Here is a 22,467-nt window from a genome sequence, read left to right on the forward strand (position 1 = left end):
ATTTCAAAGTTGTATACTTTGATTATAAATGAATCTTTGAATCTTTGAAGATCAGTGCGCAGTGGACAGTGAGGAAGGCAATCAAAGCTTGCAACATGATCTGAACCAGTTGGGAGTTTAGTGTGAAAAATGAAAGATGGAATGTAATACAGCCAAGTGTGAGGTGTTGTTCTTTGGGAGTTACAGGAACAGGTTAAAAAGGTTATTACTTCATTCCCTGGAGCACAGGAGAACGAGTAGAAATCGCATAGAGGAATACCAAATTATAAGGAAGCATAGATTGGGTGAGTTCGTGCAGGGTTTTTCCCCTGAGGGTGGATGAGACTAAAACTCGAGTTGGAAGTTTAGGGTGAAAGGTAAAATATTTATGGGGAATCAAGGGGTAACTACATCTCTCAGAGGATGGTACATGCGTGTGTAACCCTTGGCGGTGTTAGTCCAGGGGAAGATAGTCTCTGGCCCCGCCAAAGTTGTGAAATCTCGTTTGTGTGGATTCTGCATGATGTTACCCTGTTACAAATCAGTCCCACGAAATATCAGACAGTACACCATACGCAATTAAACGATTGAGATTTATAATTCTTAGTTTGACTATAGGGTTGGTAAAGAAAACAAAAGAGAAAGGGCCCATTTTAATGAAACCGTCTAACGTGCACGTTGGAGCTCATGGTTTTCCGTCCGTCACTTCTCCACCAATTTCCTCCGAGCGTCGTCTGCTCTCAGTCTCGTTCCAAGTCCACTCAGTCCTGCTGTCTATGACCTCTCCGTTCCAGTATCTTCTCTCTCCATCTTCCGACGAACAAAAGACCTCAAACAACTTGCTCTCAGGCACACAACAAGAAAAAAAACACTCCCTTCATTGGACAGCGGAATATTCCAAAGCCCCTGTTATCTGTAGTTATAACTCAAACACTGCTGCTACAGAACAACCATTACATTAGCAATGAAACCTTTCCCAGGACGTTACATGTGGAATGAGCTGTCAGCTGAAGTGGCAGGTATGATTCAATTGCAACATTTAACAGAAGTTTGGATTTGTATATAGATGAGATTGATATGGAGGTCTGTGGTTTAGATACAGGTCGATGGGACCAGGCAGAGAACCAGAATGATACAGAGCAGATGGACTGAAATTATTTCTCCACATCGCCCCATGAATCCTGTGAACAAATACTTGTGTCCATCCCTTTGGTTTTTGATCCTCTGCAGAGCCTGGTCTCCAGAGGTCTTGGATGTCCGTGTTCCACTACTTACTATCCTACCATTCTCCATGTATACCCTTGTCTCGTTTGCTCCCTATAAATGCATTATCACACATTCTCAGGATTGAATTCCACTTCCGCTTGTTGTGCCTACCTGACCAATCCACAGATATCATCCTATAACCTAATCACTGTTCTATACTGCCTACCAGACTGTCAGCTTAGATTCAACAGCAAACATCTTCATTGTCAAAGTCAAACAAAATTTCTTCTCAGTGTATATATCAGTCTATGATACCCTGAGATTCATTTTCTTGCAGGCATTTACTATAAATAAAAACACAACAGAGTTAATGAAAAATTATACATAAACAAAGTCTGATGAACAAAGTAAGTTGCAAAAGAAGAGAAATTGTGCAAAAGTATTGAGAACATGAATTGTAGAGACACTTACACACACACACACACACACACACACACACACACTTTCAACATCTGCAGATTGTGGAATAAGTTCAGAGCTGAGATGAGACACATTATCCGTGCCAGTTCAGGCTCCTGTTTCTCTTGCTCAATGGTAGAAGTAAGGAGAGAGCCTGACCTGGATAGTGGGGGGTCCTTGATAATGGATGCAGATTTCTTGTGGCAGCATTCCTTGTAAATGAGCTCAATTTTCAGGAGGGCTTTGCCTGTAATGGACTGGGCTGTAATCACCACTTTCTGTAGGTATCTTAATTCCTGGGAATTGGTATTTACATAACTAGTCATGATGAAATCGGTCAGTATACTCTCTTCTGCACATCTATAAAGGTTTGAAGTATTAGATGACATGCTTAATCTACGCAAAGTTCTAAGGTAGAGGTGCTGTTCTGTGACACACATCCTTCCAGTACCAACAAACATAGAAACATAGAAAAACTACAGCACAATACAGGTCCTTCGGCCCACAAAGCTGTGCCGAACATGTACTTACTTTAGAAATTACCTACGGTTACCCATAGCCCTCTATTTTTCTAAGCTCCATGTACCTATCCAGGAGTCTCTTAAAAGACCCTATTGTATCCGCCTTCCCCACCATCACCAGCAGCCCATTCCACAATGAAATACTCATCCCTCCGACATACACCCTGTCCATATCCCTCCATCCTCCATATATCCATGTACCTCTAATGTATTTGCCTCTATCACCATACCAGACAATACATTTCAGGCATCCACAACTCTGAGTATAAAACTTACCCCTCATGTTTCCTTTGAACCTACCCCTCACCTTCAGTGTATGAGCTCTGGTATTAGATTTATCAATCCTGGGATAGAGATACTCTACATTCACTCTATTGGTCGGTTGGTGGCGCAATGTCATCAGTGCCAGACTCCGGAGCAAAGGCTCCCAAGTTCGAATCCAAGTCAGGCCACCCCCCCGAGCACGCTTTCCATCCTGGCCGGGTTGAGCATTGAGCTAGCCACTCGGCCTCGTGAAAAAAAAAGGGTCGAGTCAGGAATGTTCGTACCGTTACCCGGTTAATCCGAAAGGAAACCAATCCTGACACCAAGCGCCAGAAAAGAATGGCTGACTGGTGCGACAGGCTAGAAAAAAAACTCTATCTATGCATCTCATAATCTCGTAAACCTCTATTACATCTCCCCTCAGCCTCCAGTGCTCCACAGAAAACAACCAAAGTTTATCCAGCATCCCATTTTAGCTCATGCCCTCTAAACCAGGCAGCATTCGGGTAAAACTCTTTTGCATCCTCCCTAAAGCCTCAATATACTTCCTATATTGGGGTGACTAGAACTGTACGCAATACCAGATGTGGCCTAACCAGAGTTTTATGAAGTTGCAACATAACTTCCTGACGTTTGAACTCAATTACTCGATTAAGCATTCCATAAGCCATCTTAACCACCTTGTCAACAAGTGTAGCCCAGATCTCTCTGCTCAGCAACCCTGCCCTTGACAGTGTACTGTCTCATTGCTTTTGTCCCACCAAGATGCAACACCTCACATTTATCTGGGTTAAACTGCCTCTTCCATTTTTCAACCCATATCTGCAATTAGTCTATATGGCGCTGTATTTTTTGCTCGTCTTCTACACTCTCCTCAACTCCACCAGTCTTGGTATCATCTGCAGCTTCTTTCAGACCATGTTAAGGAACTGAAGCAGGAAAATTGGATGATAATTCGTGAGGGTGAGAGGTTGATCAACAGGACACAGAGGAAAGTATTTATACCCAAGGTGCAGGATACAGATAACAGGGTGACTGTCAAGAGGGGGAAAGGAGATAAGCAGGCAGTGCAGAGTACCTCTGTCTGGTCCCCTCAACAACAGGTACATCGCTTTGGATACTGCTGGGTGGATGAATAGCAGAGGATAGTCACAGTGGTTCAGTCTCTGACACTGAATCTGGTTCTGCGGCTCAGGTGCGGGGAGAAGAAGAGTGCAGTAATGATGGGAATTCGATATTTAGAGGACCGGACAAGAGATTCTGTGGACGTGAAAGAGACATCCAGATGTTGCCTCCCAGTTGCCAGCATCAGGGATGTCTTGGATCAGGTCCAGAGCATTCTTAAGGGGAGGGTTACCAGCTGGAATCGTGCTACATATTGGTAAGAATGACATAGGTAGTAAAAGGGAAGAGGTCCTGAAGAGAGAACATAGTGAGTTAGATGGAAAGCTGAAAAGCAGGACCTCTAGGGTAGCAATCTCTGGATTTCTGCCAGGGTCACGTGCCAGTGAGCTGAGAAAAGGATAATTTGACTGATGAATGTGTGGCTGAGAAACTGGTGCAGGAGGCAATGTTTCAAATTTCTGGATCATTGGAATATCTTCCGCAGAAGATATGACCTATACAAAAAGAAAAGGTTGCACCTGAACCAAAGGGTAATGATATCCTTGCAGACAGGTTTGCTAGAGCTGCTGGAGAAGGTTTAAACAGATTTGTCAGGATGATAGAAACTGGAGTGATAAGGCTGAGAAATGGGGCAGTTGGTATACAAGTTGACGCAGTGTGTAGTGAGATTGTGAGGAAGGACAGGCAGATGATTGAGTAAAATCATCAGTCAGTGGGATGAGTTAATGTGTAACAGGGGGCCAAAATCAGTAAGAGTGATTAATACAGAACTGAATGCATTAAACTTGAATAAAGTAGATGATCTTCTAGCACAGACAGAGACTGGCAGGCATGACATTGTGGCCATCACCGAGTTGTGGCTGAAAGAAGATGATAATTGGAAGGTTAACATCCAAGAAAACACATTGTATCAAAACGACAGGCACATAGGCAGAGGGGATGGGGTGGTTGTGTTGGTAAAATACAAAATCAAATCCTTAGAAAGGGGTGACAAAGGATTGGAAGATGTAGAATCCTTGTGGGTAGAGTTAAGAAACTGCAAGGGTAGAAGCACTCTGATGGGCTTTGTATACAGGCCTCCAAACAAGATATGGGATACAAATTACAATGGGAGATAGAAGAGGCATGTAAAAGGGACAACGTTATGATAGCCATGGGGGGTGGTTTCAACAAGCAGGTAAATTGGGAAAATCAGGTTGGTATTGGATCGCATTTGCAGAACAGCTTGTAATTGAGCCCACTAGGGGAAAGGCATTTCTGTTTTGGGTGTTGTGAGGAACAGGATTTGATTCAGGCTGTAATGTGTGGACCTATTTGTTTTGGAGCAAAAATGACTCCCGTTAACACTATGTATGATGTGTTGTGTATGTATGCGCATTGTTTTCTCGCCCTCCCCCTCTGCCCCGCTCTCTCCCCCACTCTCTCCTCTTCACCCCTAAAATAACATGACGATGGCTTTAATCAGCTAAGTTGACAAATGAAGTGCTAATGAAGGCTGGGATTTGTATTTTAAGAGAGTTGAACTGTATTGTAATGTGAACAACATGGATGAGGAAAAGCAAGACCCCACGCTTCTTAGCTTGATGAGTGCTAGGACCTACATTCTCTGATGCAACTTAGTATCCCATAAGAAGCCAGCAAACAAGACGTTCGACAAAATTTAAACAATTTTACGAAATCACTTAAGCCCTAAACTGCTGGTAATAACTGAGAGATTTAGATTTTACAAAAGGAACCAGTCAAAGCATGAAAGCATTTCTGAACGCATTGCAGAACTGTGCATACTTTTCCAACGGAAACACAAGGAATCTGCAGATGCTTGAATTTCAAGCAACACTCATAAAAATTGATGGTGAACGCAGCAGGCCAGGTAGCATCTATAGGAAGAGGTACAGTCGATGTTTCGGGCCGAGACCCTTCGTCAGGACTAACTGAAAGAAGAGATAGTAAGAAATTTGAAAGTGGGAGGAGGAGGGGGAGATCCAAAATGATAGGAGAAGACAGGAGGGGGAAGGGATGGAGCTAAGAGCTGGAAAGTTGATTGACAAAAAGGATATGAGAGGATCATGGGACGGACAGGAGGCCTAGGGAGAAAGAAAGGGGGAGGGGGGAAGCCCAGAGGATGGACAAGGAGTATAGTGAGAGGGACAGATGGAGAAAAAGGAGAGAGAGAAAAAAAATTAATGATAATAAAAGATAAAAAATAATGATAAAAAAAATAACAGATGGGGTATGAAGGGGAGGTGGGGCATTAATGGAAATTATAGAAGTCAATGTTCATGCCATCAAGTTGGACGCTACCCAGACGGACTACAAGGTGTTGCTCCTCCAACCTGAGTGTGGCTTCATCTTTACAGTAGAGGAGGCCGTGGATAGACATATCAGAATGGAAATGGGACGTGGAATTAAAATGTGTGGCCACTGGGAGATCCTGCTTTCTCTGGCGGACAGAGCTTAGGTGTTCAGAGAAATGGTCTCCCAGCCTGTGTTGGGTCTCGCCAATATATAGAAGGCCGAATTGGGAGCACCGGATGCAGTATATCACCCCAGCCGACTCACAGGTGAAGTGTCGCCTCACCTGGAAGAACTGTCTGGGGCCCTGAATGGTGGTGAGGGAGGAAGTGTAAGGGCATGTGTAGCACTTGTTCTGCTTACAAGGATAAGTGCCGGGAGGGCAATCGGTGGGAAGGGATGGGTAGGGCAAGTGGACAAGGGAGTCGCGTAGGGAGCGATCCCTGTGGAAAGCAGAGGGAGGGGAGGGAAAGATGTGCTTAGTGGTGGGATCTCGTTGGAGGTGGCAGAAGTTACGGAGAATATTATTTTGGATCTGGAGGCTGGTGGGGTGGTAGGTGAGGACAAGGGGAACCCTATTCTTAGTGGGGTGGCGGTAGGATGGGGTGAGAGCAGATGTGCGTGAAATGCGAGAGATGCGTTTGAGAGCTGAGTTGATGGTGGAGGAAGGGAAGCCCCTATATTGTGTCTTTAAAGATGGACTTTTGGATACATTTTGGAAGCTTGTATGTGGCATGCATGGTCAAAACATGCAACAGTGGCAACTGTCAGAAAGAGACCTAACATTGGAACAGGCATTGACCATTGCAATATCATTAGAGACTGCAGCAAAGGATGCAGCAGAACTCCAGAAAATGAGATTAGAATGTGAAATCTTCAAAATGTCCCTGAATAGTGCGGAAGGCCAAAATATTATCAATGTTGCAATACTCCAAGGATGCAAATGACTGTTGGTTTAATGAAAAATGTTGCAGATAGTGTCACAGACAAGGCCATATAGGGTGTACAAGGCAGACAAAAGGCACAACCAAGTGACAATTTTCAAACTCAAAACTAAGCAAATGCATAAAGTGACAGAATGTGAAACAGAATCAGATAACAGAGTCTGACAGAGGTGAACTGTGATGCCTGGAACTGCATTTATTACTGAAGCAGATCACAAAGTCATGTGGATCACAATAGATGTGACTGATGTAGAACTGAAAATGGAGCTGGGTACGGGATCAGCTTCCCTGTCATTTCAGAGGCTGACTAGAGAAGACTGTTTTCTAGAGAAGATCTCAGTGATGGTAAAGACCTACACAGGTGAAAAAGTGTCTCCCAAAGGAAAATTGAAAGTGAATGTGACTTTTGGAGGCAAAACACAGCAGTTGGAGCTTTAGGTGTTGAAAAGTGGATGGCCAGCACCAGAGATTGTCATAGCTGCTTAATGCTAATGAATAGATGTTTGAGAATGATATTGATAAACTCAAAGACATGGCCAGAATTGAGCAGAATGAAGCAGCAACACCAAGATTCCATAAAGCCCGTCCAGTGCCTGACGCATTCCGTCCTAGTGTGAATGCTGAACTTCAGAGCTTGGAGCCACCTGGAATTCTCTCCGAGGTGGAATGGATGGATTAGGCCATGCCCATCATCCTGATGATCAAGAAAAAGAAGGCCAGAGTCAGTCACGCATGTGGGGATTTCAAAGTGAGTACCAACCTGCTGCAGCATACTGGGAGCAATTCAGAAGTTGCAGGACAGATACATCCCAAAGATGAAGAAGTATTCTAAAAGGAGGGTGAGGCAACTGTGGAAGTCAAAGACAGCAGAAAAGAAAATGAGAGAGCATATAACAGAGCAAAAATTTCTGGTAAATTAGAGGATTGGGAAGCTTTTAAAAATCAACAGAGTGCAACTGAAAAAAAGATAAGGAGAAAAAACATAAAATACAAAGGTAAGCTAGCCAATTATTTCAAAGAGGATACCAAAAGTCTTTTTTTTCAGATATATAAAGCATAAAAGAGAGTTGTTGCTATTACTATGGAGAAGGTTCTTGGGACACTGAAAGGTCTGAAGATAGGTAAGTCACTTCGACTAAATGAATTACACACCAGGATTCTGCAAGAGGTGGATGAAGAGATTGTACAGGCTTTAATAGTGATCTTTCAAGAATCACTCGATTCTGGAACGGTTCCAGAGGACTGGAAGACTGCAAAATTCACTCTACTCTTTAAGAAAAGAGGGAGGCAGAGAAAAGAATCTACCTGGATGCATATTGGCCATGTATGGCAACAGCTCTGTATGTGTCTGCAAGAAATTGCAGAGAGTTGTGTACACAGCTCAGTAGATCACAGAAACCAGCCTCCCCTCTGACTCCGTCTATACTACTTGCAGCCTCAGTAAAGAGTGAGCATAATCAAAGACCCCACCCATCCCACACATTCTCTCTTCTCTCCTCTCCTATTTGGCAGAAGATACAGAAGTCTGAAAGCACAGACCACCAGGCTCAAGGGCAGTTTCTGTCCCACTGTTATCAGGTTCCTGAATGAACAACCTGTATTCTTGACCTCACATCTACTTTGTTGTTTACTTTAACTTTATTGTTTACCAGCACTGCACTTTCTCTGTAACTTTTATACTTTATTCTGCATTATAACTGTTTTACGTTGTTCCTCCTCAATGCAGTGTGTAATGATTTGATGGATATGAACAGCAGTACAAGACAAACTTTTCAGTGTATCTTGATAAACCAATTCCAGTTACAGAGAAAGTTCAGTGCAGACAGGCCATAAGGTGCAAGGCTACAACAACGTAGATTGTGCTGTGTCTGTATCTCTAAATAACAGAATGCAGAATAACGTGAAATGGCTCCAGAGCAGATAAACAATACAGTGCAAGATCATAACAAGGTAGATTGTCAGCTCCAAATTCCATCATATTGTACTCAGGGAAATATTTGATAATATTATAATAGTGGAGTAGAAGCTGTCCTTGATTCTGGTGGGACATGTTTCAGGCTGGGTATCTTCTGCTCAATGGAAGAAAGAAGAAGAGAGAATGTGTGGGGTGGGTGGCTTTGATTATGCTGACTGCTTTACTGAAGCAGTGAAAAGTGTAGACAGACTCCATGGTGAGGAGGTGGTTTCCTTGATGTGCTGAGCTATGTCCACAACTCACAACAGAGAGAAGTGGACATATTGTCCTTACAATTGTAAGCATCTACATCAGGCACTGTTTCAGGAAAGCAGCATTTATCGTTGAAGATCCTCACCATCTGGGCCATGCCCTCTGCTCCTGATAAAGTCAAGCAGGAGATGTAAAAGTCTGAAGTACGACACCACCAGGTTCAGGAACGGTTACTGTCCTACAGCCATCAGAGTCTGGAACCGATCTGCACTACCCGAATACGACCTCAGCAATGGGACACTATGGACCATCGCTTGAACCACCATCGACCTGTTTCTAATTGTGATTGTTTCACTAATATCTTGTTTTACACATGCAATTTCTTCACTATCTTGTATAATTGAGGTTTGGTTTATTTCTAATTTATGCATGAGTTATGAATAATAAATGTTTTGTGTGTTGTCTGAATCTACATGCCTGTGATGCTGCTGCAAGGTTTTCATTTTATCTGTAATTCACTGTACTTAAGCATATATCAATAAACTTGACGTTGAGTAAGTATGTAAACCACAGTGTCATGTAGTTTACTGACTGACTTTAAAGAGCTGAATGTCAGTTCAGTAACTAAATAGGAACTACATGGTTTAGAGGGGTTTAATGTTGAGTTATTCCCACCGTCCCTCTCACTATCATTATCAGTTTAGTCAATTCCTCACCTCTCTGATGCCATCCCTCATCAGATTGATGAGACACTTGGACAAGGCTTGTGTTCTGTCAGATTATACTGTATCTAGACAAATGTCAAAGACCAAGAGTTGTTTGCAAAATTGACAAACAGTTGGTTGAGCTGAATTTTAAACAGACAACAGAGGATTTCATGCAATTGTGCAAAGGTATTTATGGGCCCATTTCATCTTCTGCAGCCTCATCACAGTGTTGTAAAATCTCATTCCCTGCAATTATTCCAGTAAATCTCCTTTGTGTCCTCCTCAGAACCAATATTTCACTTCCACGTGCGGTGGTCTGGACCCAACACACCAAGTGCGGACAAAGGGAGAGTTAATTTTGCGAAGTCTGGGCTGCCTTCTCCTCAGTTCAGCACTGAGTGCAGAGGTGGGGAGGGAGCAACAGTGGGACAGGAAAGCTGCTGGAAACTAGACTCACACAGGAACAAACACACAGCTCAGGATGCAATTCCCTTTATTATTGGCTGAGAAACTAAACGAGTACAGTCACCACAGGCAGTGGCAACGAAGAAATCAAGGCACTGAATCAACCACTGGAAATGATGAGTGGACGGTTCTGGAGTCTTCTAAATACAGTGAAGTTCGTAGGCACAAACAAAATTTATGCGTGTTTCACAGTTCTGATCATTCCAATGTTTCGCACCTTGAAGCAGAGAAGAAATCCAACATTGACCTGCTAATCTACAAGCATAATGTGCAGATGCCGAAAATCTGAAAGTAATTCTGGAAATACTCAGGAAGTCAGGCAGCATGTGGGGAGAGAGAAACAGGAAAGTCATGCATGGAAACATTATTTCTCTCTTCACAGATGCTGCCTGATCTGATGAGCATTTCCAGCATTTTCTGTTTTTTTGTTTAATCTTAATGTTTTCTCTTTTTCAGTCAGTGTCTGTAGGCCGTGAATATTTCCTGACCTTGATCCATGAGTTTGCCTTGTAAATAAAGGAAGTCACTTGTTATGGTCCATGTGCAGTCAGAGTGTGTGTTGCTGAAACCTGACACCTCACAATATTCACTGGGCATTTGGATTGTTCCAGTCTGAAGTGGCTGGGCTCATTCTGGGCTGGAACTCTTTGTGTGAACTGGACAACAATTCTGCCCCATCAGAGATAAACTGAACCCTCACCATTTCATGGACCTCCAAATGGGAGTAGAATGAGGAATCTCTGAAAAGTAGAAGATGAACATAATACTTCTGGCTTCAAATTCACTCAGAAAAGTTTTATATTTCCTTTACATTATGAGGAGGAAACCGGAGGCCCACAAGCCAGTCCTCATCAGGGGATCAGAGGTTGAGTTCTTTATATTCTTGGTGTTATCATTTCAAAGAATGTGCCCTGCAGGCCAGCAGATAAAATGCCATTACAAAGAAGGCATGGCAGCACCTCTACTTTCTTAGAAGATTGTGAGGATTCAGCATGTTATCTAAAATTTTGACAAACTTCTATAGGTTCATGATAGAAAGCATACTGACTGGTTGTCTGGAATGGAAACATCAGTGCCCTTGAATGAAAAAGCCTACGAAAGGTAGTGGATACAGCCCAGTCTATCACACATAATGCTCTCTCCACCACTGAGCACATTTATAAGGAGTGCTGTTGCAGGAAAACAGCTTCCATTATTAATGACCCCTGATATCCAGGTCATGCTCTCTACTTGCTTCTGCCATCAGGAAGGAGATACAGGTGCCTTAGGTCCGGCACTATCTTGAACAGTTATTACACCTCAACCATCAGGCTCCTGAACCTTCATTCACCCCAACACTGATTAGTTATTCAACCAACACACATCTAAGTTGCTGGTGAACGCAGCAGGCCAGGCAGCATCTCTAGGAAGAGATACAATCGACGTTTCGGGCCGAGACCCTTCGTCAGGACTAACTGAAGGAAGAGCTAGTAAGAGATTTGAAAGTGGGAGGGGGAGATCCAAAATGATAGGAGAAGACAGGAGGGGGAGGGATGGAGCCAAGAGCTGGATAGGTGATTAGCAAAAGGGATATGAGAGGATCATGGAACAGGAGCCCCAGGGAGAAAGAAAAGGGGGAGGGGGGGAAGCACAGAGGATGGGCAAGGGGTATAGTCAGAGGGACAGAGGGAGAAAAAGGAAAGAGAGAGAGAAAGAATGTGTGTATATAAATAAATAACGGATGGGGTACGAGGGGGAGGTGGGGTATTAGCGAAAGTTAGAAAAGTCAACGTTCATGCCATCAGGTTAGAGGCTACCCAGACAGAATATAAGCTGTTGTTCCTCCAACCTGAGTGTGGCTTCATCTTTACAGTAGAGGAGGCAGTGGATAGACATATCAGAATGGGAATGGGATGTGGAATTAAAATGTGTGGCCACTGGGAGATCCTGCTTTCTCTGGCGGACAGAGCGTAGGTGTTCAGCAAAGCGGTCTCCCAGTCTGCGTCAGGTCTCGCCAATATATAGAAGGCCACATCGGGAGCACCGGACGCAGTATATGACCCCAGCCGACTCACAGGTGAAGTGTCGCCTCACCTGGAAGGACTGTCTGGGGCCCTGAATGGTAGTGAGGGAGGAAGTGTAAGGGCATGTGTAGCACTTGTTCCGCTTACACGGATAAGTGCCAGGTGGGAGATCGGTGGGGAGGGATGGGGGGAACGAATGAACAAGGGAGTCGCGTAGGGAGTGATCCCTGTGGAAAGCGGGGCGGGGAGGGAAAGATGTGCTTAGTGGTGGGATCCCGTTGGAGGTGGCGGAAGTTACGGAGAATAGTATGTTGGACCCGGAGGCTGGTGGGTTGGAGGTGAGGACCAGGGGAACCTTATTCCAAGTGGGGTGGCGGGAGGATGGAGTGAAAGCAGATGTGCGTGAAATGGGGGAGATGCGTTTGAGTGCAGGGTTGATGGTGGAGGAAGGGAAGCCCCTTTCTTTAAAAAAGGAGGACATCTCCCTTGTCCTGGAATGAAAATATTACTTATTTACCTGCCATTATTATTTGGTTCTTTGTTTCTTTTGTATTTACACAATTCATTGTCTTTTGCACATTGGTTGTCTGTCTTTGTGTGTAATTTTTCATTGATTCTATTGGCTTTATTTGTATTTACTGTGAATGCCCACAAGCAAATGAATTTCAGGGTAGTTTATTGTGACATACATATATGTACTTTGACATTAAATTTACTTTGAACTTTGTACTTTGAGTTTCTTTATCTGCAGTGACACAAACCTGACATTACATCCCTTGTACATTGCTCCACCTGCAAGCTCACAGTGAGTTGAACCTAAGGGTTTTCATTGTGAAATTTTAACTCTGTTGTTCTCTCTATAGACGCTGCCTGGCCTGCTGAGTGTTTGTGAAATTGATGGTTTTGTCTCAGATTCCCAGCATTGTCTGTTTTTTTTTCATCTTCATACACTGACTGTTCCCCTGTCCCTGCATTACACCCCAGTAATCTCCTCTAACTGCTGGGCAATGAGTCCAGTTCAGCTGAGCATGGGGCTGGTTCATTCCTTCTGTGGTGACAGGCCTCTTCAATACTGTATCTGAAATGGACTTCAAAGAAAATAACATTTATCTCACTGTTACACTTACTTTTAGAAAGAAGGTGCACACAGTCTTCATTGTCTCCATTAATATTAGGTTCATTCTGCATCCAGTTTTGGTAACTGTACAAAGTTCCATCAATCCATGTGAAAATCCCTTCCTGTGGGATATAAATCAGTGGTTACGCCTGTGGGAATGCTGAGTAACCTGTCACTTACTGGTACAGGGAGGAGCTGGACCCGAGTCAGAGTGAGACCAGAGTACGAGCAGCCAGGACAAACGGGACAGTGAATGAGACTTCAAATGACGGACTGTCAGGGTGGGGGAAATCTCATGGAAGTAACAGAATCCTTGGAACAAAAGAAACCGGATCTGAGAGTAAAAGTCAGGGCAAAGGAATAATGACAACGCAGACAATGAGTCATTGAGCACAAATACACAGACTGATCTCATAAACAGCAGAGGAACAAATGACAGAAGAAGTTAAAATAACAGCACATGAATGGACACAGACTACAAAACCAAATGGGAATTGGAGATGGGGTGTTAACAGGGAGCTGAGAGACAATACGTTCACACAAAGGGTAGTGGTATGTGGAACTAGCTGCCAGAGGAAGTAGCTGAGGAAGGTACAATGGTATCTTTTAAGAAGAACTTGAACAGCTACAGGCATGGATGGAACTTTGAGGAAATTGGGACCAGCTGGGTGGGCACCATGGTTGACATGGTCTAGTTGTGCTGAAGAGCCTGAATCCTTGCAGTATTGTTCTCTAATCCTATAACTCTGTAATCCTGGTCTGACCAGACCACCTGTACTGTGAACTGTTCCATTTCACTGTTAAAAGAACTGAGAGGCATTGGAGCAGTGAACTGATCACAAAATGCAGAGGCAAGGAAAATCCAAAAGGCTGGGGCTTTTTCTCCACAAGAGAGAAGATTGAGGGGTGAGCAGCCAAGGGTCATCCTCACTGTGAAGGATTTATTGGGTGGGTGTGAAGAGGATATTTTCTCTAGTGTGTGAAACCAGGTTTACTGGTGACGAATGTAAAATAGTCACCAATAAATCAAAGAGAGAACAGATGTAAATCTTCTTGACTTGGGTTTGGTGGGCAGGTAGAGCTCCGGACCACAAATAAAGCAGAGAGCACAGATGCATTTAAGGCTACATCCACACTACGCCGGATAATTTTGAAAATGAAGCTTCTTCTCTTCGTTTTGACCCTCTGTCCTCACTAAAACGGCATTTTCATCCCCGGAAAACGGAGATGTTCAGAAACGGTCTCCAGGGTAAATAAATCTGAAAAAGCCTAATATCCATTGCAGTGTGGACATGGTGAACGGAACTTTTTAAAACCACTGTCATTATGTGCCAGAACAGCTGGCAGCAGCGTGGCATTTCATTGTTTTCTTCTTCTTATTATTATTATTACTTGATTATCGCCAAACAAATGATACTAGGGTGTACAATCATCACAGCAATATTAGATTCTGCGCTTTGCAGAACCTAACAATTTCAGAACAGACGGCAATGAGACTGAAGCCAGAGGAGTTAGATATGTACTCACCAAACACTTTGACCCATAGCTTACTGAATAAATAAGTATACTCACTTTGCCCTGTTTTCTGCCCTTGCTTGTATGAAGATAGTTTACCTATTTATGCAAGTACTTCTCTGAAAATAGATGTGTAACAGCCTAATGTAACATTGTGTGGAAATACAAGACAACACTGATGCAGACACATTTTATACATTTAACAAGGTGCTTTATTAATGTGACAGAGTTAGTCAGTTTTTCAATGTTCGTCATCAGCCGGGTCATACGGTCCGTGAACTCCCTGTCGGTTGCCTCCATACACTCCAGTATTTGTTTCTGATAAGTTTTAAATCCTCCTGCGCGAGAGCCAACAGCAATTCCTTTTAAGTTTCTCGACTCTATAACTGGACAAATGTGCACCAAGTATACCATTTCCTCTTTGCTTGTTTTCTGTGTGTCCTGCACGTGCCCAGTAGGAGGAGATTCGCCCAAATATCCATCTAATGTGGACAGAGATATTTTGAAAAACGCTTCGTGTGGATGCCTGTTGTTTTTACTCGAAGCCAGCTTTTTCAAAGTTATCTGGCGTAATGTGGACGTAGCCTCAGAGAGGGGCAGGTAGAGAAAGGAACAGATGAAAGTGTTGATGGGTTTGGATGAAGGGTGGGGGGAGGAGGCTCCTGAGGAGCAGCAACATTACCACAGAACCCGTGGGCCAAGTGTCCTGTTTCTGTACTCCACATGCAGGGGACACCCTCATTCCACAAACACTACAGATATCAGAATACACACCGGTGTAAAATTCCCAGGTTCAGGAATTAAAACAGTTATCAAAGTTCCAGCTCTTGAGATTCTGGATTCTGTCCCCATTGTGTGAGGTCATGGAATGGGAAAGGTTTAGTCTATCTCTGATGGGACAGGCATGTTGTCCAGCCTAGAATAAGCCCAGCCACTTCAGTCTGGAACAGTGATCCCCAGTCAATATTGTGAGGTGTCAGGTTCCAGCAACACACACTCTGACTGCACATGAACCACAACAGGAAGTGACTTCCTTTATTTACAAAGCAAATTCACGGATCATTGTCAGGGAAAATTCATGGCTCACAGACACGGACTGAAAATGATGACATGTTTAGACTGAACAGAAACTGCTGGAAACACTCAGGTTTAGTTAGCCAAGTATTTTATAACTTTGATAGTTAATTTTTCATTCAATTATGATTACAAGTTTCCCGGTGATTTAATGTTAAAGGATTCCTTGCATTCTTAGGTCTTCTTTTGGGATAAGGCAATTCATGTGATTTATTTCAATTTTATATCCCTGCAATCTCTGAATTCTCAAGTTCCATATTCAGTGGATAGAGGCATTGCTCTGCACACCTGCCTTGCCCATATTGGGAACAAAAATGCATTAGCTACGGGGAAAGGATTAACCAAAACCTGAACACAGAGAGAAATAGACAGAATGAAGGGAAATCTGAGAGGTGGGTTAATCAGATAACATACCATCACAGTAGAAGAACAGGATAAATAACACAGCAGATACATCAGTGGGGAGATCAGGGTTCTCACCGGGTACCCAGCACAACAGCACTGTCTGTCTATGTATTGTATTTCCAAATGCAGAGCATATGGCACTGATTCCATCAGCCTCCTGCCTGGGAGCACATCCTAACTCTAAAATGAGTTTCCAACATATAGAACAGTGAATCTCAGAATCACTCATTGCAGTAACTGCAGAGCCACAACTACAATTAATATTAGGATGTGAGAACCAGATTGTTGCGTCTGGGGTGGCCAAGGGGTTCCTGTGAATTGTGGAGATTCACTTGAGTCGGTGTAGAGGAATGTTTCTACTTGTGGAGAAAAGCAGGGGTTTTAAACACAAGAGAGTCACTGATCAATCCAGCAGATACCTGGTGAGAGACCCTTATCTCCAGTCTGTTTAAGATGTGACTCACGGGGATTGTTTAAGGAACAACAGAGATGCTCATGATGGAGAAAGGAAAGACACACAGATCATGTCAGATAAAGGAGGGAGAGAGGAGTCTCATGTGGAGATGAACAGGGACATAAACACATGGAATTTATTTCTTGACAGGATGCAGTGACACAGGCCAGAGCAGCATTTATTGTCCTTCCCTGATCATCCTCTGACCATTTCATAGGGCAGGGAAGAGTCAACACATTGATGGGTCTCTGGAGTCGCAGTGAGGCCAGACTGGGGAAGGATGGCAGATTCCTCACCCTGAAGAACAACAGTGAACCAGATGAGATTTTACAACAGTCTGGTAGTTCCATTGTCACCATTTCTTAGAGTAATGTTTTACTCTGGATTTATTGCATTTTACTTACTTGGATCCAAATTCCCCGGCTGCTGGGATGGGATTCAAACTCATGTCCCTGGATCATTAGGATACAACCAGTAACTTGACCATTATACTGTCGCATCCCTGTTACTCTGCAGGATGTCAAGTGTAATTCTTTCTGTGGTGGCAACGTAACACGTCATCATAAACCTTACCTGTGATCTGTCATTCAGGCCAATCCATGCCCTTGGCTTGCTTTCATCCACAGCACCGACCACGTCAGAAATGAAGTTGTTATGGATGCTTGAATTCACGGATGCCAGATGTCCAGAATGTGGGAGCTGATTACAGAACTCCTTTAAACAAAAGAAATAATTTTTTTGTTGCTGAGAACCACCATTATTCATTCTCCAAGACATCCCTCTGTAAATCATCCAGCCTGATGTTGGAAATCCAACAACTATGTTCACATGAAACAAAGTTCTTGTTCTTCAATCTCTTTGTTGTCAAACCCACACTGTGTTAACTCCCGGAAATGGAGTTTCCCCTAAAATCCAAATATTTCACCCATTGATCCAATTGATAGAAAGCAGAGCCCACGGCTGCAGTGAAACACACCCTGGAACACAGGGACCCATCACAGGCAATTCAACCAGAGGCTGTGCTGTGAGTTCATGGGAATGAACCAGCAGAGACCAATATTCACCAGGACTCCCACAGAAATCACTTATTCCAGGGACTTACCTCAGCTGCCATCCATGTCTTTTTGTCACTGAAAAACCGGTAACAGGAGTTTAAAAGAGGAAAATGAAACCAGTTTTCATCACAGGGTCCTCTATAGATTTCAAGGTCCCGCTGAATCCTCTTCAGAATAAAGGAATTGTTTGTCCCTTTCAGTCAAAGAGAATTAGAATTTAAATCAAGTACAATAACCAAAGTACCAGTTACAGTCACAGATTTTGCTGTTTCACAACACCAGACCTTGATGGTCAGAGTTCGAGGGGAGGAAGGAGCACCGGCTATAGCTGTGGCCCCTCTAGTGTTTAATACAGACCTAATGCGATCTCCCCCAGTCCACCTCTTGTAAAAGGGGAGAGGGACGAGTGGAGGAACTGCAGGCTGGTCGGCCTGACACAGGGAGTGGACAAGGTTTTGGGATCGTTCGTGAGGCAGAGGCAGAAATTAACAGAAGTTTCAGGGAGATAGTCATCCCTAAAAGTCAGGAGACAGGTAACTGGGTGACTGTCAGGAGAGGGAAGGGGAATAGGCAGAAAGAGCAGAGCACCCCTGTGGCCGTTCCAATCAACAATAAGTATACCGTTTTGGATATCGTTGGTGGGGACGACCTACCAGGGGGAAGTTGCAGTCATCGCGTCTGACACCGAGACTGGACCCACAGCTCAGAAGAGAAGGAGGGAAAAGAGGAGAGCAGTAGTGATAGAGGATTCGATAGTTAGGGTGATAGACTGGAGGTTCTATGGGAGAGATCGAGAATCCTGGATGGTCTGTTGCCTCCCTGGTGCCAGGGTCCGCGATATCTCAGACTGAGTTCTCAGTATTCTCAGGAAGGAGGGAGAGCAGACAGATGTTGTGGTCCATGTAGGGACCAATGAAGTGGATAGGAAGAAGGAGGAGGTCATGCAAAGAGAGTTTAGGGAGTAAGGTGCAAAGTTGAAGGGCAGGACCTCCAGGGTTGCAATCTCAGGATTGCTACCCGTGCCACGTGCTAGTGAGGCTAGAAATAGGAAGATAATGCAGCTAAATATGTGGCTAAGGATTTGGTGCATGAGGGAGGGCTTCATGTTTCTGGACAATTGGGCCTTGTTCCAGGGAAGATGGGACTTGTTCCAATGGTACGGGTTGCAGCTGAACTGGAGGGGGACTAACATCCTTGCGGGAAGGTTTGCTAGTGCTGCTCCAGGGGGTTTAAACTAGATTTGCGGGGCAAGGGGAACCAGAGTGTTAGAGCAGATAGTGAGGTGGAGGAGGATAAAGGTCATGCGAGAACTGCAAGTATAGTGCATGGAGTAAAGCCAGATCTAACGTATAAAGATGCTTTGAGGAAAGAGAAGCAGAATAAAGTGTGTAACGGTAATAAGGTAGAAGGGCTAAAGTGCGCGTACTTCAATGCAAGAAGCATCAGGAACAAAGGTGATGAACTGAGAACTTGGATACATACATGGAATTATGATCTAGTGGCCATTACAGAGACTTGGCAGGCACCAGGGCAGGAATGGATTCTCAATATTCCTGGATTTCAGTGCTATAAAAGGGATAGAGAGGGGGAAAAGGGGAGGAGGGGTGGCATTACTGGTCAAGGGTACTATTACAGCTACAGAAAGGGTGGGAAATGTAGCAGGATCCTCTTTTGAGTCAGTATGGGTAGAGGTCAGGAACAGGAAGGGAGCAGTCACTCTATTAGGGGTATTCTATAGGCCCCCTGGTAGTAGCAGAGATACTGAGGAGCAGATCGGGAGGCAGTTTTTGAAAAGGTGCAAAAATAACAGGGTTGTTATCATGGGTGACTTTAACTTCCAGAATATTGATTGGCACCTGATTAGTTCCAGTGGTCTAGACGGGGCAGAGTTTGTTACGTGTATCCAGGACAGATTGCTGTCACAATATGTTGTCAGGCCAACTAGGGGGAATGCCATAATAGATCTAGTATTAGGTAACGAACCAGGTCAGGTCACAGATCTCTCAGTGGGTGAGCATCTGGGGGACAGTGACCACTGCTCCCTGGCCTTTAATATTATCATGGAAAAGGATAGAATCAGGAAAATTTTTAATTTGGGAAGGGCAAATTATGAGGCAATAAGGCTAGAACTTGCGAGTGTGGATGGGGATGATGTTTTTGCAGGGAAATGTACTGTGGACATGTGGTCGATGTTTAGAGATCTCTTGCAGGATGTTAGGGATAAATTTGTCCCAGTGAGGAAGATAAAGAATGGCCAGGTGAAGGAACTATGGGTGACTAGTGAGGTGGAAAATCTAGTCAGGTGGAAAAAGGCAGCATACATGAGGTTTAGGAAGCAAAGATCAGATGGGTCTATCGAGGAATATAGGGTAGCAAGAAAGGAGCTTAAGAAGGGGCTGAGAAGGACAAGAGGGGACATGAGGAGGCCTTGGCGAGTAGGGTAAAGGAAAACCCCAAGGCATTCTTCAATTATGTGAAGAACAAAATGATGACAGGTGTGAAGTAGGACTGATTAGAGACAAAGGTGGGAAGATGTGCCTGGAGGCTGTGGAAGTGAGCAAGGTCCTCAGTAAATACTTCTCTTCAGTATTCACCAATGAGAGAGAACTTGATGACAGTGAGAACAACATGAGTGAGGTTGATGTTTTGGAGCATGTTGATATTAAGGGAGAGGAGGTGTTGGAGTTGTTAAAATACATTAGGACGGATAAGTCCCCAGGGCCTGACGGAATATTATCCAGGCTGCTCCACGTGGCAAGGGAAGAGGTTGCTGAGTATCTGGCTAGGACTTCAATGTCCTCATTGTCGACGGGAATTGTACCGGAGGATTGGAGGGAGGCAAATGTTGTTCCCTTGTTCAAAAAAAGTAGTAGGGATAGTCTGGGAAATTATAGACCAGTGAGCCTTACATCTGTGGTGGGAAAGCTGTTGAAAAAGATTCATAGAGATAAAATCTATGGGCATTTAGAGAATCATGGTCTGATCAGGGACAGTGAGCATGGCTTTGTGAAGGGCAGATCGTGTCTAACAAGCCTGATAGAGTTCTTCAAGGAGGTGACCAGGTATATAGATGAAAGTAGTGCAGTGGATGTGATCTACATGGATTTTAGTAAGGCATTTGACAAGGTTCCACATGATAGGCTTATTCAGAAAATCAGAAGGCATGGGATCCAGGGAAGTTTGGCCAGGTGGATTCAGAATTGGCTCGCCTGCAGATAGCAGAGAGTCGTGGTGGAGGGAGTACATTTGGATTGGAGGAATGTGACTAGTGGTGTCCCACAAGGATCTATTCTGGGACCTCTAATTTTCGTGATTTTTATTAACGACCTGGATGTGGGAGTAGAAGGGTGGGTTGGCAAGTTTGCAGACAACACAAAGGATGGTGGTGTTGTGGATAGTGTAGAGGATTGTCGAAGATTGCAGAGAGACGTTGATAGGATGCAGAAGTGGGCTGAGAAGTGGCAGATGGAGTTCAACCTGGAGAAGTCTGAGATGATACACTTTGGAAGGACAAACACCAAAGCAGAGTACAAAGTAAATGGCAGGATACTTGGTAGTGTGGAGGAGCAGAGGGATCTGGGGGTATATGTCCATAGATCCCTGAAAGTTGCCTCACATTTAGATAGGGTAGTTAAGAAAGCTTATGGGGTGTTAGCTTTCATAAGTCGAGGGATAGAGGTTAAGAGTGGTGATGTAATGATGCAGCTCTATAAAACTCTGGTTAGGCCACACTGGAGTATTGTGTCCAGTTCTGGTTGCCTCACTATAGGAAGGATGTGGAAGCATTGGAAAGGGTACAGAGATTTACCAGGATGCTGCCTGGTTTAGAGAGTATGGATTATGATCAGAGATTAAGGGAGCTAGGGCTTTACTCTTTGGAGAGAAGGAGGATGAGAGGAGACATGATAGAGGTGCACAAGATAAAAAGAGGAATAGATAGAGTGGATAGCCAGTGCCTCTTCCCCAGGGCACCACTGCTCAATACAAGAGGACATGGCTTTAAGGTAAGGGGTTTGAATTTCAAGGGGAATATTAGAGGAAGGTTTTTTTACCCAGAGAGTGGTTGGTGCGTGGAATACACTGCCTGAGTCAGCGGTGGAGGCAGATACACTAGTGAAGTTTAAGAGACTGCTCGGCAGGTATATGGAGGAATTTAAGGTGGCGGGTTATATGGGAGGCAGGGTTTAAGGGTCAGCACAACATTGTGGGTCGAAGAGCCTGTACTGTGCTGTACTATTCTATAAGTTCTATAAGAAATGTTCTGAGTGACAGCATAACTCGACATTTAGAGCAGTTTATGTAATCAAGGTCAGTCACACAGAGATGTGAAAGGAAGGTTGTATTTGATTAACGAATGAACAGGCAGTGTCCATGTGCTGTGCTGTTTACTGCATTCCCACTGGATTTTCAGAAACGCTGTCCAAAGTCCACATGACTGTACATTCAGGATAATGAAATCCTTGGGATCCAACTGAGAGTCAGATGTTGGGTTATAAATCAAAATACTGCAGATGCAGGAAATCAGAAATAAAATCAAAAACTGCTGGAGCTCAAAAGTGATGCAGAGAGAGGGCAAAGAGGGAGATCAGTCAGATTGTGGGCTGTGCAGGAGGGAACACAGCACAAGGCACTGGCTTGGTTTTATTGAGGGAGCAACTCACTGAGGGTGTGTGTCCAGGGAAGATGTGTGGAGATCTGAGACATGCAGGGTAAAG

At 44.1% G+C, this 22,467-nt stretch overlaps 1 protein-coding gene across 2 annotated transcripts in view; it reads right to left on the minus strand.

The window, feature by feature from the left end:
* Positions 1-10,140: 10,140 nt before the first annotated feature.
* The window catches only part of LOC140186623 (lectin-like), a 54,314-nt gene continuing 41,987 nt past the window's right edge, over positions 10,141-22,467 (minus strand). For both annotated transcript variants that reach the window (XM_072240979.1, XM_072240980.1), the window contains 4 exons: positions 17,800-17,945; positions 17,271-17,411; positions 13,260-13,371; positions 10,141-10,346 (listed from right to left, as the gene is read on the minus strand). In XM_072240979.1, the coding sequence (XP_072097080.1) occupies positions 10,270-10,346; positions 13,260-13,371; positions 17,271-17,411; positions 17,800-17,945 (476 nt within the window). In that variant the 3' untranslated portion in view covers positions 10,141-10,269. The remainder of the gene's footprint in view (positions 10,347-13,259; positions 13,372-17,270; positions 17,412-17,799; positions 17,946-22,467) is intronic.

The sequence above is a fragment of the Mobula birostris genome, chromosome 23 (assembly GCF_030028105.1).
Source record: "Mobula birostris isolate sMobBir1 chromosome 23, sMobBir1.hap1, whole genome shotgun sequence".
Lineage (NCBI taxonomy): Eukaryota > Metazoa > Chordata > Chondrichthyes > Myliobatiformes > Myliobatidae > Mobula > Mobula birostris.